The sequence below is a fragment of the Neofelis nebulosa genome, chromosome 2, assembly GCF_028018385.1.
Source record: "Neofelis nebulosa isolate mNeoNeb1 chromosome 2, mNeoNeb1.pri, whole genome shotgun sequence".
Taxonomy (NCBI): domain Eukaryota; kingdom Metazoa; phylum Chordata; class Mammalia; order Carnivora; family Felidae; genus Neofelis; species Neofelis nebulosa.
In genome coordinates, this window is record NC_080783.1 from 221,238,364 (window position 1) to 221,256,343 (window position 17,980).

A 17,980-nucleotide genomic window follows, 5' to 3' on the forward strand; every position below is an offset into this window, starting at 1 on the left:
CGCCCCTCACGGCCCCGCCCCCGCATCGCCCCCAACCCTTACGGCCCCGCCCACCCCGCCTTGCTCACCACCCCTCACGGCCCCGAGCCCGCCCTTCACGGCGCCGGCTCCGGCCCGTTCCCGCCTCTGCAAAGGCCCCGCTCCTCACAGCCCCTCACGGCCCCGCCTCCGCATCGCCCCCGCCCCCGCATCGCCCCCACAATGCTCGAGCCGGGGCCCGGCCCGCCGCCACATAGACCCCGACCGAGCGTCGTGCCCGGACCCGCAAGACGCCGCTCGTGCGGCTCCGCCCCGCCTGGGCAGCAGTCAGCCCCGCCCCCCGCACCGCCCGCGACCCTCCACCTGCGTTGGACGCAAAAGGTCTGCGCCACACGTTTGCGTCATCGGGCGCCGCCCGCGTGGGCGTGGCCACGGGGGTCACCGGCACCCGGCGCGCAGCGACCATGGTCCCTGCGGCCGCCGGCCCTCCGGAGGTGGTTCGCGCGGCGCAAAAGGACGACTACTATCGCGGCGGGCTGCGGAGCGCGGCGGGCGGTGCTCTGCACAGTTTGGCGGGTGAGGCCCGGGCTTGGGGCCAGGGGTGAGGCCCGGGCACTGGTGCGCGCTTCTGGGCAGCGGGAGTCCAGGGCTGGGGGCGAAGGTAGTGGGGACGCTCGGACGCCAGGCTCGGGTTGCGGACTCACGGCTGGGGGTTCTGGGCAGGGAGAGGGGCGAGCGGAAGAAACGGGGGGCACGTTTACTTTGGCACGTCTTGTGTGGAACAGCGTTCTCGGTGTTTCACAAACACCACCCGTTTAGTTCTCAAAACGTCGTTCCCAGGCGGGACTCTGTCGGTGTATTCCTTTTTACAGAGGGAAACTTGGGTTCCACAGACCTCTGGTAGCTTATCTGAGGTCGCAACCAGCAACGCGAGGGGCTGGGATTTGATGCCGGACGGCAGGCTCGGCTTGGGTTCTTAGTCACCATGCTACACTGCCTGTCCTTCTGGCCCTTCTGGGCTCGAGAACAGTTACCCAGGTGCGTCCTAGAGGGCCGGGTGGCCGCAGGTGGGGAGGTTCTCAGGAGACTCAGCGGCCCAGACGAGGCAGGAGACTTGGGGCCGGGTACACAGCTGGGAGACCAGGACAAGAAAGGGTGTGGCTTAGGACAGACTCAGCCCTGGGGAGGGGTGGCCGGGCCTTGGCGGCAGGAGGAGCGGGAAGCGTTGGTCCTGAACTTTGCCACCTCGCCCCCGCCGCCTCTTCTCTCAGGTGCGAAGAGGTGGCTGCGGTGCAGGAGAGAGATCGAGCTGCTGTCGGACGTAGCCTACTTCGGCCTCACCACGCTTGCAGGTAACAGCCCAGGTGGGACCTTGAGACCAAGGGGCCCACGACACACCAAGCCCAGGGACAGGGGTGGGGGAGCTGCCAGCAGAGTGAGAAGCACCTGGAGGTGCTTCCTAGTGTCCCTGGCCCAGATGCAGTCTCAGGGAAGGAGGGGACCCTGACCCCTCCCCTGCAGGAGACGCCAGGCCCCGAGCCCCAGCTGGAGCCTCTCAAAGTTCTGAGGTCACATCTGTGCCGTTCTCTCATCCTTTGTTTCTGGGGACTTCTGTCCTGGACTTTGCCCGAGGGACCGTTGGGACTGTTTGTGACTGAGTTCCGTGGCCGGACAGGGGTCCCAGCGCTGAGCCCTGTCACAGAGCAAGGGCAGCAGGGCCCCAGTGCGGCACCTTTAGAGGAAAGGTAGGGACCTGATAGCAAGATCCGGTACAGAGAGAGAGAGAGGGACGGCAGGGCCCGGCCTCAGTCTTCTCATGTGCGTCACCCCCCCTCCCCCAACCCCGGCAGGCTACCAGACCCTCGGGGAGGAGTATGTTGGCATCATCCAGGTGGACCCGTCCCAGAGCCGAGTGCCCTCGAGGTTGCGCCGTGGCGTGCTGGTCGCGCTGCACACCGTCCTGCCCTACCTGCTGGACAGGGCCTCGGTGCACCTGGAGCACGAGCTGCAGGCGGACGCCGCCGGCCCCAGGCCCTCGCAGGGCAGCCCGGCAGCCGACAGGCGCGGCCGGCCGGGAGCGAGGCTCTGGGTGCAGCGGCACGTGGCCGCGCTGACCGAGCAGCAGAAGAGGGTGCTCCTGCGGGCCGTGCTGGTGCTCAGGCAGGGCCTCGCCTGCCTCCAGCGGCTCCATGTTGCCTGGTTCTATATCCACGGTGCCTTCTACCACCTGGCCAAGAGGCTCACGGGAGTCACTTACGTAAGTAGCAGGTGCCGTCCGTGCTTGCTCCATTCTGGACCCATTGTGTCTCGGCTTCTGTTGGGGAACAGCCACAGGGCCCTCTACCGAAAAGCGAGGCTCTTGTCACGTCACGTTTTGCCAAAAGATCGCGGGAGTACGGTTTCCAGGAACCCTGAGGGTAGGGCACACCTCTCCTCCGAAGGTAGCGTTTGGGAGCCGCTCCGCTGTTTACTCTGAGAGCCCGCCCGGGGCTCCAGGCTCCTGGGTCCGCGCCAGCCCCTTCCCAGCTGCCCCGGTGGAGGCGCACGTGTAGGGACGCCTGTTGCCTCCGGGATCTTCCCTGATCCAAGCCTTCCCGTCAGCTCCACCTCGCATCCTGTTTCTTACCTGATGTGTTCGCTTCAAGATTCACCGGGAGAGTCTCGCCTCAGGGCCCCGGCTGCCCGCTTCCTCGCCTCGCTCGGCAGCACTCTCCCGGGTGCCTGCCTCTCTCCTCTCCAGTCTCAGCCCTCCGTGCCCGCTCACAAGGGCTGACGGCTCGCCGCCCTCGCCGTTACCTAGGGTGTGTGCTGAGCTGCCGTGGCGAAGGGCCCGGAGACACGGGCTCAACCCGGACGGAGGCCTTTTGCTCTCCTGGGGCCCTGGGGGACCGCTGCCGAGTCTTCTCTGCCTGGATGCAGGGGGCCTGGCTTGGGGACTCCCAGCTGAGGGGAGGGGGACCAGAAGTGGAGGGCAGCTGACTTTCTCTTCAGGGCTGTGGCTGCACGTTGCCCTCATCACTAGCTGCGGCGTCACCGGGGGGCGGGTGTCTCGCTGAAAGCGGGAGCTTCTCCGTGTATGTGACACACGAGCTGGTTAGCGGTACCTGCCCGGGTGCTGCTTCCCTGCCCCACGGGTGTTCTCAGGCTTCTCTGCCAATGCCTTGTCTCTCTGCAGCGTGGGTCCCCGGATGTATCCCTTCACCCCCCCCAAATCCTCACCTGCAGCTAGAGTGACTGCAGACTTGGGAGCCCTGCAGCCGTCTCCCCTGCTCAGTACTCGGTCCCGCTGGGAGTGAGGCGCTGAGCTGTCCAGCAGCGTCTCCCGCCCAGTACTCAGCCCCTGCAAGGCACCCCTGCCCTCCTCACTCAGCCGAGAGCCCCCCCCCCCCCCCCCCCCCCCGCCACATTGTGCCAGGAGGGTAGGGTTTGGCCTCATCCGGTCAAGCACTGTACTGCCAGGGGGTGTCCTGGCCCTCGTGCTGCTTGGCGCTCTGTGCCAGCCGATCACGTGACTGTCCCTTCTGGCCCTCGACAGCTTCGCGTGCGCTCCCCACCTGCAGAGGACACGAGGGCTCGTGAAAGCTACAGGCTGCTGGGGTTCGTCTCCCTGCTGCACCTGGCCTTGTCCGTGGGCCTGCAGCTCTACGGCTTTCGGCAGAGGCAGCGCGCGCGGCGGGAGTGGAAGCTACATCGCGGCCTGTCTCATCGCAGGTGCGTGGGTCTCGGCTCGCGTGAGTCCCTGGGGCAGGGCCGTGGCCTGAGCGTCCCCATGCTGGACACTGCCGTGGCTCAGGGCAAGCACTGCGAGGACCCTGGAAGTTAAATTACGGTCTCTCCCTGCCACACCCTCAGGAGCCACGTGGAAGAGAAAGCCATCTCCAGAAACTCCCTGTGTACTCTGTGCCTGGAGGAGCGCCGACACTCAACAGCCACGCCCTGCGGCCACCTGTTCTGCTGGGAGTGCATCACCCAGTGGTGCGACACCAAGGTGGGTGTGCCTTGGGTCCCTAGCTGTGATTCTGGAAGCAGGCTCCACGAGCAGATGCCTGGGCCCGCCCAGGTGGCCGCCCAGGAATCCGGGAGGAAGCCTGTCCCAGAAACCTCCTCTCACGGGGGGTGGACGGGTGCGTGTCTTTTTAAAGCTCCCAGATGAGCCGGACACGGGGCGTGCCTAGAGTCAGGGCTGTGGTTGCGCAGCTGGAGGCGTTGCTGGGGCAGCAGCCGGGCCGCGAGGTCCGGTCCCTAGAGGCCTCCCCGATGGGGCCCCTTGGAAGCCCCTGCTTGCCTGCACACACGGGGCCCACCCCGGCCGGGTGCACGTCCGCCGCGACCACCCACGTGGGCGCTCCCAGGACACAGAGCTGCCTACGCCAGTCTCCGAGACCGCAGGGTGGTGGGTCTGCCTGGCCAGGTGACCAGAGCAGGAATGCTACACCCTCTTCCCTCCATGCGGACTCCAGGGAGGGCTCGGGTTCGTGGGCCCCCATGGCCTCGGACAGGGGGGGGGGGGGGGGGCGGGGGGCGGGGGCGGGCGCAGGTGAGGTAGATAAACAAGGGGTATGACGTGCAGTTCAAACGCCTCGTCCTCTTTCTTACCTGAGGACACCTGCCTCCACACACTGGCCAAGGGGCACTGTTCGTAGAGCCTGTGCGTGGGGCTCACGGTGCCCGTGGCCTCAGAGCCTGGGTGGAGCAGACTCAGAACCAGCACCTGTGAAGTGTCCACACTGTGTGGGTCCCACTGGATTGTGCCATAGACTCCACTTTGGGGCCCCTGCTCCCATTCGAGGGATTCCCCAGGGACACAGGTGCTGCCTCTGTAAGGGCCGCCCTGGGCAGCAACACCTAGTGGGAGGTCAGCTGACCTTCCCAGGGAGGAGGGAATCCGACCTGTCCCTGGGGGTGGGGCCACGAGGACTGAGCTGGACAGGACATGCTCGTTCATTCCCGGAACCGCGGATACTGCTGCCCTTTCGACACAGCCCTCTGTGGCAGCCAGGCCCGGTCACCGTGTGGACAGGCTGACCGTCTCCTTGGCCTGGTCAGTGTTCCCAGCTCCGCTACCCCAGAGTTAAGGCCTTCCCTTCAGGTTTGTGACTACTGAGAAAAGTGGGTTTTTTTAATTGTCTTAATTTGAAGTTAACAGAGATGTGCACAGCCCACGGGTCACTGCAAGAGGCTGCTGTGGGAGGGCCTGTGGCGGTCTCGCAGGGACCCTGGGGGCCAGTGGCGGGGGCTGCGCCGGCCACGCCCGTGTAACCCTTCTCCTTCCCCCTGTAGACGGAGTGCCCTCTCTGCAGGGAGAAATTCCCTCCCCAGAAGCTCGTCTACCTGCGGCACTATCGCTAACCTGACCAAGGGCGGAGGAGCCCACGAGTCTTTCTTCACGTCGGGAGAATCCTGATCCGTTCCCAAGGTCAACTTGCACAGAAATCACGAAATTCTCGAGTTTCACTTCACGCCACATAAGCAACGCTGCCAGCAGCTCCGGCCGCAGAGGCTGGACCTGCTGGCGAAACGGCCCGTCCGGGGCCTTCGGGCTGGAAGGAGGCCGGGGCTCCCCGTTCTGTGGACCCCCGAGCCCCCGGCGGCAAGCAGCGGCTGCAGCGGAGCCCCCCCGGGGGGCCGGCCGCACCACACCTCCGCCGCGGCACAGCCGGGTCGCTTCTGGTCTCCCTCCCTTCCCCAGACCGTTCACGTGCCGACAGCGGCTCTGTAAGAGGCAGGTGGTCAGGGTTTGGCCCGAAGGGGCAAGCGTGGCCAAGAGCAGAGAACGCAGCTCAACAGTCACAGAGCCGCCAGCCCTGAAGACCCAAATCCTTGCCCTGGTCACCAGAGGCAGGCTGCCGGTGGCTCAGGCACACCGTCCACGGGAGTAGAGAGACTCCGAGGGGCTGTACCTCCACCTGAGAAGGTCAGCACGTGCCTTTTAACACACATGCGTTTGTTTCCCATCTTAGAAAACGAAGTCTGCATCTCGGCTGAGGTTTGCCCGGAGCTCCGGGTGCACAACCAGCCTGCCCGAGAGGTTCTCTGCTTTTTTAACACCTAACCCACAGCCGCTCTCAGAGCTCAGTCTCCCCGAGGCCTGGGCAGGCCGGCTGCGCACACCTGGTCACCGCTGTCTAGCCTTTGTTGCTTTCAGGTCTTTAAAAGTATTTAGTTTGTGCCAGAGACAGGACTTTGCCACAAGCTTCTTTAGGAGACCAGCTCCACAGAAGTGTAGGAAAGTTCAGGCTGTTAAGGGTGAACCGAAAATCAGATTCGTAAAGGGTAAGAACCTGTGGTTAGGATGTCACATTCCCTGTCGCGTCGTGGGCTTGTGAGAGAGGCCTATGCAGAGAGTTCTGGAATCTGGTGGACTGGACACGGTTGTTCGGGAATACACGGCTCCTCGGCTGACAGAGCTCACCGCCTGAGACAGGCCCCATGACCCTGCCAGACAGAAGCCGACCTCCGGATGGAGAGAAGCCCGCGAGAGGCTCCACGGTTTGAGGCCCATCACCTACGCTCTGATCGAGTGCAAACAATTTCCCGTCACATCTGGGGCCTGAGCATTTGCTAGGAAAACAGGATGAAGAATGAAAGTGTCCGGAGTTTGAGCATCTCCAGAGCTACAGTGTCGCCTCAGAAGTATGGATTGAGAACATCATTTAAATACCAAGATTAAAATACCGAATGACCTACGCAAAAGGTCTGAATCGGGCCCTTCAAAGCAAGAGGAGCTCAGTTTCAGATCTGCACAAATTGGCAAAAGAAAAGCCAGACAATAAACATTCGGTGCCTAAACCCCTAAGACAGATGGGACACTGGTCAGTCAGAGCTGCGCGCCTGCCCCCCCCCCCCCCCGAAGGGCAGGAGGAAGCCCGTGTCTGCACCTCAACACCCACCCCCACCCCCGGGCCACCCCACGCACCCCTGCGGAGGCCGTGCGCCTCCCGGCCGGGTTTGCGCAACACTGGTGAGCTGCAGTGTTCCAGATAAAGACTCCACAAGAAAGGGGACACGGTCTTTAATAAAGTTGGAATTAAAAAGTCACTTAGTAAAATGTTTACGAGTATTTGTTTTTATCACATCAAAAAAGTTGACATGCGGGTCACAGTTCTATTTTCCTGTAGAAAGTGAGAAGCCATGTGTCAAAACCCACGAACTGGTGTGCTCCTACCAGTTGTTTCTATAAAGGGGCCGCTGCATGAGATCAACTTTAAATTAATCAAAAACAAACAACTCTTCAGGTATCAAAGAAATGTGTCGAAATCATTCCAAACAATTAAAATATAATATATATATTTATAATTCCAGGCCCTCAAAAGCAATCATGGTAGTCAAGAACAGAGTTTTGAGTCATTATGATAGAGACCAACTTGAAACATCTCTCGTGAGATGAAATTGGGAAAGTGGCATTAGAACCCCAGAGTTACTTGAAAATCACCTTTCGAATGTTCTTCCAAAGCGCAGGAATCAGGTTAGCATCATCATCCAGCTGGGCGACGGGGCCATGGCGTCCAGGGGTGCGGGGGGGCAGCTGGGGCGAAACCTGGCTCCTTCCGTGCAGGTCCGTTCCAGGACCACACGACAACCGAGACCACCCGCCCCACCCCTCACCCCACCCGACGGTCCTCCCAGCCTGCAGTTCACTAGAATTCCATCCATTTGAACACTTGAACGTCACTGAAAAATAAATCAATGCGATTTGGTTTATATGTCAGTTTCTTCAAGAACCTGATGTTTCAGTTACAAATAATTGAAGCTCCTTTTTAAAAAGAAAATTCGACTCCCTCGAAATCAACTACTTTATGTGAAGGGAGAAGGCATTGTTACAATGGCACAGAACCGTCCTCAGACTCTGATGGGTCCAGCTGAGCGCCTAGCTGGCAAACGTCTTGCCCGCGTCTTCCTTCCCCTTGTACGTCCTCTTGCCGTGCGTGAACGGGATGTACCGGTACTTTATCATGTGCTGGGGACAAACAGACGCATGTTACAATGGCTTCGTTGTTCGTGATGAGGCTTTTCTCCAAATCTGAATCCTGCTCTTCTCTACGCACGGGGCAACGAAACCAGGATTCCAATAAGCTTCCGGTCCCCCCCCCCCCCCCCACCAGCGACCCAGCAAAACCCTCCAGGGCCCACGGAGTCGGCTGAGCTCCTTGGAAATCCCAAGAGCGGGGGGGAAAGGTTTTAAAACCCCTTACGTGCAGGAAGGGCTAGGGCTGGGCTGGGGCCCCGGGATGGGAGGTGCCTGGACCCTGCTGATGCCCAGGGGGGTGGCGGACAAGCCGCCCCGGGATCCGTTTGAGGGCAACGTCGGCACGACACACGGCTACTGTGGTGGGCCCCGGGCTCTGAGCCCCCAGGACGAAGGGCCGGTGAGGACGGCACAGCAGAACCGAGGGCCTTTCCCACCTGGCCCCCAAAGAACCGTCTGCTCAGCGGCTGGACTGCGGGGCAGATCTGAGTTGGCCGCCTTGATGCGAAGGGGCTGGGCCCTGTCCCTGTTGCAAACCTGCACGAAGCTTCATGACGCTCCGAGTGCAGAGGAGATCCAAGCGGGCCCTCCGCTCAGCACCTCCCAGCGCCGCAGCGCCCGCGTGCTCACCTTAATTTGCCTCTTCATGGTGATACAGAAAAGCATGATGAAGTACATCACCAGGATGGGCCAGAACACCGGGACATTGAAAGCCTCAAAGAAGGTACAGGCCATGGCCACGAGGATGCCCTTGGTCGCCGCGTGCCTTAAAGCAGGGGAGGAGGTCAGTGCCACCTGGGGCCACGGCAGCATCCCCACTTGGGGCAGCAGTGGCCTGGCCTGCGCCGCGCTTCCTCAGTCCCTTGAGAGTCCCGTTTTCTTCCGAAATCACAAAGGGTGTGAAACACTACCGCTCGTGACAAAAGCTCGAGGACAACTCGGGGGCCTCGTGTCTGCCGCGTGGAATGAGCCCCACCCGGGGCCGCGCATCGCTGAGGGGATCCCCGCGGCTCCCTCCAGCTCAGGGCCCGGCCCACCGACTCAGGGACCTACTGAAACCCCTCCCTGGCTCTCCCTCAGCGGCAGGACAAAGGCAGACTTCCCCGGGGGGGCTGCAGGGCCATCCCACCCACGATCTGCTCCCTCCCCAGGCAGTGCCCTCGCTCCGGCAGGCCCTGCGCCCCCATCCAGCGGGTGGACCCCTGCGGAGGGCCCGCCCCGCCCCCACACACATCAGGGACGCAAAGTAAAGGTGTGGCAGCTTGTTCCCTTCGGGTTTTTGCTCCTAATGCCGTGGGAGTCACCTGTCCACGTGTCACACTCCTCCTTGTGCAACAGCACACAGACGTCACCGCCTCCGGGAGGTCCCATCCCAGCCCGGTCCCGAGCACAGCACTCCCTGGGACAGCAGACGTCCCCAAGGCCACACCTGCCCTGGAGGGGCCCAGCCCTGCTGCCGTGTGTGGGGTGGCACCCCTCCCTCCTGAGCTCCACGTCTGCAACGTACCCGGGACCCTCTACCCCGAAGCAGCTTCTCTTGCGCTCGTTTCAAGGAGTACTGGTGTTACCTGGCAACCGGGAGAAGCCCCCCTGGCACCAGGCTGTCCCACAGAGGCTTCTGTGACCTGCCCCGTGCCCCGCCAAGCACAGCACTCACTAGGAATCAATGCCCAAAGCACGCAATGAAACTCTCGTCTCTTTAAGAAGCCGCTGCCGGCCCACTGGAACCAGAACCTCTGTTCTCGGTCTCGTCACACTGAGGACAAGCCTTTCTCAACTACCCTAAGGAATCACTCACCAGAACTTAAACTCCGGAAGCCTTCGAATAAAGGGCCGGAACTCCTCATTCTGTTTGGTTGGCAACGAAGGGCCGTCATCTGAAAGGCAGAACGTCCGCGAAATGGAGCATGGGTCTCCTCCGTCTGGCTCCACCTGCGTTTATGAGTTTGTCCCCACAGCTGCTGAATGAGCAGGCCCACCGTGTGAGGCACAGATTTATGTTGCTTAACCAAACACAACACAGAATCTTCACCGATTGAGAAATCGACTTACCGTGGGGCCCCTGGCTGGTTCAGTCAGCAGAGCGTCTGACTCTCTCTCGGCTCAGGTCATGATCCCAGGATGATCCCAGAATCATGGGATCGAGCCCCACGTTGGGCTCTGCGCTGAGCGTGCAGCCTGCTTGAGATTCTCTCTTTCTGCCCCTCCCCCACTCAGGCACGCGTGCACACGCACTCTCTCCCCCACAAAAAAAAAAAGCAGGAGACGGGTGGGAGGGAGGGAGGGACGAGGGGGGAGGGAGAGATAGAGATACAGAGAATCTTAAGTAGGGTCCATGCTCAGCACAGAGCCTGACGAAGGGCTTGATCCCACGACCCTAGGATCATGACCTGAGCTGATATCGAGAGTTGAACGCTCAACCGACCGAGCCACTGGGGTGCCCCTAGAATTTCTTTTTAGGACAAACTCCTGCACATCTTAAATAGTCACATAAATGCCGTGGCGCACGCCAGTGGTCAGGCACGCACCAGCCGGGCTCACACAGGAGACGCATGAAGCTGGGTCCGCTCAAGAGTCCCGCTCAGGATGGCTGCCCTCCACTCGGAGCCCAGTCAGGCCGCCCCACCCTCCCTGCCCAGCTACCCACGAGGAAACTGGGGCCTACAAAAGAGATCTCTCAATCACCTAATTCCCCCAAATGACAGCAAATGAAGTGCTGTTTCCTTTACCGTTTTCATTAAACAGCCCATAGGAAAAAGCCACAGGCTTCTGGTCACAGAGTGAACATTCTGGAGAAAATGTCTAGCAGTCAGGAAGCACCGCAAGGAGGGTCACGTGAGTGGGCAGCTGCATCTGAGTTTTTACAACAGTGGTGACGGACGTGCTGGCAGAGTGACCGACCCCCCAATCTGCCTGTGTGCACCCCCCCGGGCCGGCCAGTCAGGTGTGGGCTTGGCTCCCCAACCTGGCCCGGGGATGCCCAGGTGCAGCATGAGACGAGAACTTTTCAACCCATCATCCTGGATAATCAGACAGCGCTGCCCTCAACGGGCCATCAGCGGTCAAGACCCAGGTGGCCTCTGCCGGTCACAGCAAGCCGCCCGTGAAGACTTCTGGTTTCCCAGGAAGGGGGCTGACTCATCGAGTGTAGACAGGGCTCACACGGGCTGGCTGTCAGGCAAGAGTGCCAGCCCTGCCCCACGCGCTCCACCACAGGGCCTCGGACGAGTCCCACAACCCTGCGTGCCTCCCTTCCCTGGTCTATAGATCAGAGGGACACGAGGACTTGACCCACGCATTTACAGAGATTTAAGGACTCATTCTACACACAAATTTGTCATCACCAAGGTTCTACGTACATTTTAAACACCAAGAGGACGATCTCAGAAGCTCAGATTTCAAATGAGGCGACTGTGAAGTACACAAAATCACAACCCTCCCGAACAAACAGAGCCAAGCGGACAATCTCTACTCTACCTGAGTCTTCCATCAAGGAAGGATCCACTTTCGGAGAAAGAAAAGCTATGAAAAGGTTGAGGTGGTAGATCCCCAAGGCGTAGGTCACGATGTACCAGCCCTGCAAGAGAAGGAGGCACGGTCAATGGCATGCCCCGACACCGCCCCCGGACCCCATCCCGCCCTACCGTGCCGTGAACTCCTGACCTCGGGTGAACTGAACCTCGGAGTATTCACAACTGACGTACAGGAGGAGGGGCAGCTTTTGTGGCAACAGGCGACAAAGAGGCACAGTGGACACCCACCATGGCAGTTGACCTCAAGTGACTTTCTGAGCATGACCGTGGACAAGCCACGGCCCAAACGGAGAACTTCTCCAAGGGTCGAGCTGGATGCACGTGGCACCCGAAGCCAGCAGCTCCCCATCAGGAGCACAGACGAAAAGGAAGATTTTCGCGAAGCCACACGCCTGAGTTGTGCCACAGCCCCCCGCAGGTACGGACCGGGCACCGAATGGCGCCGGCGTGCACGCCCCGACGGCCACCTGAACCAGAGTCCAGGATCTGAGCCGTCGCTCAGGACGTGCCGGCCATCGGCCCTCCTGGTAGGCCCCTCGCGCCACCATCACCACACATTGGTCACGAGTGTTGATAACCTTCGCCCGGAAAAATCCAGAACCGGAAAATCCGGAAGTCGAGAATGAGGTTCAGGGAATGCTGTGGAGCCAAACCCTCCTCGGGACGTGCAAACAAACGGAAGCACACGAACCCGTGCCAGGTTTACCCAACGGGACCAAGACCCACGGTGCTACCGACTCCAAAAGCCTAAACGACTTGCACACAAGCAAAAACTCCTCTGCCTTCCTATTTTTCAAGTCCGGAAACCAGTGACTAGACGTGGAAAGCCGACGGTCTCCTGCCGGCGTGCCTTCCTGAGAGCGACGCCACAGCAGGTGCGAACTCGGGTTTAGAGGACGGTACAGTGAGCCTGCGTGAGGTGCGCCCCCGTCCCGCCAGCACCCCGAAATCAAGGTCTCCGGGTCGTTCTGTCCGTTACAGAATGAACCAAGTTCCCAATCAAACGACAAACCTAGAAACAACCGCGGTAAATCTGACATCAGCCTCAGAGCTGCCGTGCAGTCCTGCTACGGGGAACCACAGAACGGCCCCCACGGCCCCACGCGGAGCCACAGAAAACATGCACGGGCAACAGTATCCGGGAACAAAGAGGCTACACTCAGTTCAAGCGAGAATTTCCCACAGCAGTGGACACGTCGTAGAGCCCAGGACACAAGCGTGTTGACCGGTGGGCCCATGTCCTCCTACGTCCTGGAAACATCGGGAACGGAGGCATTTGCTTTAAAGGAGGAAACGCCTTTCCAGCTACAGAGGAGAAAAGACTGTGGACGAGGCCTCCAACCTTCCTTCCTCCAGATGTAAGGGGACATCAGACACCCCGCACCCGAGGCCTACAGGGAATTCGCACCCAGGAACAGGTGGGCACCGGAGAACACATACACGGCAAAGGGGATGTCTGGGGACATCACCCGAGCTGAAGAAAGGTCCTTCAAACCCACTTCCAGTCACTAGGTCTCAGACTCAACAACCCACTCTCTCTCCTCGGCCTCCTGAAAGGGAACTTGAGAGGAACAGCTAAGCCCTCAGGATGCTCAGGGCATGAGGTGGCTGATCCAGAAGGTTCTTCTGTCACCCCGGGGTCTCTTGTGCCAGGAGTCCCAAGGCAGGGTCAGAGGGTCCACCGTGCACACCAGGACCGGTGGAGTTTCACAGGCCCCAGGAGGATGTCAAGATTGTCCTGGGAACTCTAGCCACAGGGTATGACACACTTAGGGTGAACTGCAGACAATCCAACTTTAAAACACAGTCACTGCAATTTTTCTTACATTTAGTCCTTACCTGAAAAACGACTTATTAGAGACCACGTCCTTCACCATGAAACCTCCTCCTCCAGAGACAGAAGGAAAACCGACACCCCCACCCCGAGACCACGTCTGGGCAGCGTGCAGCCGGCCACACCCACCTGCAGCAGGTAGACTCGAATCATGTACACGAAGCTCAGGCCCAGCGTCACCACCCATCGCACGGCCGTGTAAGGCGTGGACTTGTCTAGCCAGGACTGATAGATCTAGAAAGACAAGAGTTCACATGCACCGCACAGACCCCGCGAGGCCTGCTGCAAGGCAGCAACGCTTCCTGTGAGCGTTGGCTGCCGGCTTTTAAGTTACCAGCGCAAAGCAGTGACTACGATTAACCCCAAACTGCAATCACTCCCGAAACAGGCCCCCCCTTAAGCGAAAACACGACAGAACACTCTCTCTTAGCAGACGGTCCCACAGCATCAGCCTGAGCTGTCGTTTTGAGGACACCTAACTTCACCCCAAGGGCACCGGGAGCGCGTATGCCTTACACGGGTCCCAAAGCCCCCACCTCCCCCTGCCCCGAGCTGGCCTCAGCCCTGCCCAGCAGCCCCGGGCGGACCTTGCCTCAGCCCAGTCGGCCACAGCCTGACCCCTGGCGGGGTGGAGCTTACATACAGTGGGCACCAAGCTGTGAAGTTTCCGGAAGGATTCCTTGGTTCTACCCATACCTTCGTGTGTGCAAGCACGTGTAATTAGCAGACATATGTGCACTGTCCAATTTTCACTTTCAAATTAATTTTAACCTGTAAGCTTTTAATTTTCTATGAAAAATGTCAATCATTCATAGAAGTAAAAGTACCCGTCACCCGGCTTCAGTAATTATGAAGTTTCCCAAATGCTTTTTCATTTTAAAAACAGATATGCTTTTGATTCTGAGTCAAAACATCAGTACGTGCAATCGTTCACCGAATCAGACCTCTGAACCCAGTGTGTGTGTGTGTGTGTGTGTGTGTGTGTGTGTGTGTGCGTGTGTGTGTGTGGCCCCAGGCACCGCTGACCGCAGCAGGCCTCAGCCCACAGCTACAGCCTGAAAATCAAGTACAGAGCTGGGTGAAGGGGCCTGAGAGCCCCCCGGCCAAGTGGACGGGGAGGTGGGCGGCCAGGAGACAGGACGGTAAGGGCACAGCCACACCACCCAGGAGCTAAGAAGTGTTTTCGTATTTGTAAAAGCTGTTGGGGAAAAGCAAAGCAAACAGGTGAACGGCAGGGAGCATATGCGGCCCCCAGGCCTAAACCTCTGCGTGGCCCTTCACGGGAGCACAGAAGACACGGGCACGCTGGCAGCACAGGGAAGGCGCGAAGGGAGGCTGGGGACAGGTCCGCCGCCCTCTTCCTGGGCGCGCCAGCGGCCAGCACGCTCCCAGTCGGCAGGAATCCCATCCGGCCCATTCAACTACCCGCTCCAGCCACAGAGAAACCAACCTGCCCGAGTCTTGTGAAGAATCTGTACACCACAGAAGGTTTCCCATGGACAGAATCTCCCACACTGTCACCTTCAGACATCCTGTACCTGAGAGACACACAGAACACTTCAAATTAAAAAAGCACTCGAGGATTTCATCACTTTACCCCACTTTCATCGATACTACCAAGCACATTTTCTGTCTTGACTGTTTCTTTCTTCTGGGTGTCTTTACCACAAGCTGTCCACGGGACAGACGCGACCGAGAGGCCCCGGCGGAGAGCCAGCCCGGCACGCACCGGGGACTTTTGTTCCCGCTCATGTCACCTGGACCGCACTCCTCCCGCCGGCCCCCAGGAGCAGCCCTCGCCAACCGTCAAGTCCTGTGGACACAGCTTCCCTGGGGCCGCTGCACCCACGCCTCCCTCCTCTGCTCTATTCCCAGGGTTCCCCTCGGCATCCCCTCTTCTCCAGGCGTGCCCTGCTCTCCACCCAGGCTGCTCCCCAGGGCACCGGCAGCCGGCTGTGCACGGCCTGGGCCTCCACTCTGTGAACAGGGAAATGCCACACAATTCCCAGGGAGGGAGCCCACGGCCTGCACCCCAGCTCCTCATCTGTAAGCAGAAGGGATCCTACCCACTCCTGCCCATTTCCACGTGCCGTGTCGTCATGGGTTCCGTGAGGAATTAACCGATGAGAACCCAGATAGCCACCCGAAGCAGCTTTATCGCTATCTCACTGAGGAGGCTCGAGTCTCAAATAGTTTAGGCCACTGACCCAAGGTCAGGAGCAGCTCTGCCTGACCTCGGCTTCTCCATCTGAGCACGCCGCTGCCCCAACCAGAGGTCTCAGGTGCTGATGAAGACACCAGGCCAGGGCTCAGCGCTGCCCCCCGAACCTGTGCGCGGCACCCTCCCAAACGAGTCTGCGTTAAAGCTAACTGTGATTCCGTAACACTAGGTCCTGGAGCGGACGTAAGGACGGGTAGAGGGCCAAAAGTGTCACGGAAGAAATGCCCTGTGCCCTCACGGGAGACACAGAAAGTGCAGTCGCACAACTGAACCCAGCAGAAAGGTAGCCCCCGGCCCGCCTCTTCAGGGGGTGCGTTTGTACGTTCCGAGAGAGAATCCCCCACGGCTGGCCTCCCTGCGTAGGCCAAAGCCAGGCCAGCAGAAAGCTACATCAGTAACATTCCTGTCCTACGGATCCTCGTGAGTGTTCTCTTCTTCCATGTTTCTACGACCAAAGTGTCCACCATCAAAACGTCCACCTGAACTGTGCCAGAAGAGCCGCGTTAGAGAGGACGCGCTCCTGCCTGCAAGAGGGATGTGCAGAACCCCTTCCAACACACGTTAGCGAACTTCTGACCGTCTGGCCAGCAACACAGACAGCGTCACGTGACTCCCTATGTCTCGATGAAAGTCACCGCCCCAGTAACATTAAGGAAGTGAACTGTTAGAGAGCAGTTCTGTCACCTTCTGGCGGTAGGACCTGAGCGACACCTCATTCCGATGTGTGAAAGGGGGCGACAGCACCTTGGCCCCTGACTCCAAGGCTTCTGGCCGGGAGTTACCAGTCAGCTGCGTGGGCCCCCAGGGCCTGGCAGAGGGAGCCTCCCTCGGACGTGCCAGCCCTGTCTCTGGGATAGGGCCACCCTAACCCAGCTCCTCTGTCTGTGAGCCTCTTCCCCTGCTCAGGCTGAAGGCCACCTCTTCAGAGAGGCCCTCCGGTCAACAATCTCTAGTCACTCATATCACCTGGTTTTTATTCTGCGTGACAACCATTTTCTGATTTTCCTCACTTCTTGTTTTCTTATTAGAATGCAAGCTTCTTCAGGGGGAACCTTGTCTGGACCACTGCTGGGCCCTGTCACCTAAAAGGGTCAGTTCTGTAGCACTTAGTAAATTACCTGTTGAACTGTTTTCAGTCAGAAGGAAAACAGAGCAAAAAGCACTTTAACAAAACCCTTCCAAAGAGGGTCCTGCCTGAAACTGCACACGACTGTCTCTGTGCCCAGTTCTGGGGCCCTTCCCTGCCCCAGAGCCTGCACTCCTCAAACAGCAAGCATGGCCCTTACAGGTTTGCATCCTGCCAGGCACGGGGGGGGGGGCGGGGGGGGGGGGGACGACGACGACACACTTTGCCCTCCTCCCTTATTCCTTCTAGGTCCGAGACGTGAGAGTTTCACCTGCAACCTCTGGGGCCGTTCCCTCCGCTGAAATGCCCTTCCAGACGTCACCTACTCATTCTCAGCAAAACCGCATTCCCCGGCCAGCGCTCCTCCCGCCCCTGGGCGTGCCCATCTTGGACGTCCGCACCTGGCCCTGACCACAGTGCACCTGGCCGGGGTCACCTCCCGCGCTCAGCAGGATCTGGGTCTCAACCGCCGAGGGCTCTGTTCACCCACGGGGGATTCGATCCCGCAGGCCCACGAACTGACAGCCCAACCCCGCTGAGAGGAGCGAGCCTCGGGAAAACTTCCAGGGCTCACAGGCCGCTCTCCTCTCGGGACTCGAGGGAGCGCCCCGAAGAACGTTCACCGGCGAGGGCGGCTGTGGGCTGCGCGATCCCCGGCGCGGGAGCACCGCCGGGTGCAAAGTCGGCTTGGAGAACTTCGACTTTTGCGGCCGTAATTTGCAATGTTTCCAGATATCACCTTGGGCAACCTAACTCTTCATTCCGACGCTTTCCTACCCACCCCCTACAGACAAGCCCCAGTGTCGAGCCAGGACCCGAGGAGGAAGGGCGGACGTCCCCGCTCGAGCCGGGGGTGGGCAGCCCACCCCGCCCAGGCCGCGCCCGCGGGCGGGGGCGGCAGGCGGTCACTGCGCGCCCCCGGAGCCGGGCCCCAGCCCCCGCCCGGCCTAGCACGCCGCCGCGCCCGCACGGCCCCCGCCCCGTGCCTGGCCCAGCCCGCCCGGACTCCCGCCGTCCGTCGGCACCTCGCCGCTCCCTGCGGTCGAGCGCGGTCTCCGACGGCCGCGGGAAGGAGGACGCGGGCAGGCGGCCGCGCCGGCGCTTCGCACGGTCCGGGAAGGGACAGCCGAGCACTTCCGCTCTGTCCTGTGCGGCACCGCCTCCGGAGCCTCCAAGATGGCCGCCGGGGCGGAGCCGAGAGCCTCCAACCATTTCCGCTTCCGGCGCGGGCGCCAAGGCCGTTGGCGGGCGGTCCCCTCGGCGGAAGGGACGTCAGCGGCGGAAACGCGCTGTGCTGCGCATGCGTATTTGCGTCCGAGGG

General features: G+C 60.5%; 2 protein-coding genes across 4 annotated transcripts; one reads left to right on the plus strand and one right to left on the minus strand.

Moving 5' to 3' along the window:
- The first annotated feature begins 376 nt into the window (after positions 1–376).
- Positions 377–7,017, plus strand: PEX10 (peroxisomal biogenesis factor 10). The gene is made up of 6 exons (XM_058719393.1): positions 377–555; positions 1,251–1,331; positions 1,830–2,236; positions 3,515–3,690; positions 3,832–3,967; positions 5,260–7,017. Exons 1-6 carry the CDS (start codon positions 444–446, stop codon positions 5,326–5,328), a joined length of 981 nt encoding a protein of 326 aa, XP_058575376.1. The 5' UTR covers positions 377–443; the 3' UTR covers positions 5,329–7,017.
- Positions 6,976–17,848, minus strand: RER1 (retention in endoplasmic reticulum sorting receptor 1). 3 transcript variants are annotated; one of them, XM_058719394.1, is made up of 7 exons: positions 17,685–17,846; positions 14,763–14,850; positions 13,442–13,546; positions 11,423–11,522; positions 9,744–9,822; positions 8,576–8,711; positions 6,976–7,936 (listed from the first exon to the last, which is right to left on the minus strand). In XM_058719394.1, the coding sequence occupies exons 2-7, from the start codon at positions 14,841–14,843 to the stop codon at positions 7,847–7,849; spliced, it is 591 nt and encodes a 196-aa protein (XP_058575377.1). In that variant the 5' UTR covers positions 14,844–14,850; positions 17,685–17,846; the 3' UTR covers positions 6,976–7,846. The 3 variants fall into 3 exon arrangements, with proteins under 3 accessions (XP_058575377.1, XP_058575378.1, XP_058575379.1); XM_058719395.1 differs by lacking the exon at positions 17,685–17,846 and adding an exon at positions 17,061–17,482; XM_058719396.1 differs by lacking the exon at positions 13,442–13,546 and having other exon boundaries at positions 17,685–17,848.
- Between the last annotated feature and the right edge of the window lie 132 nt (positions 17,849–17,980).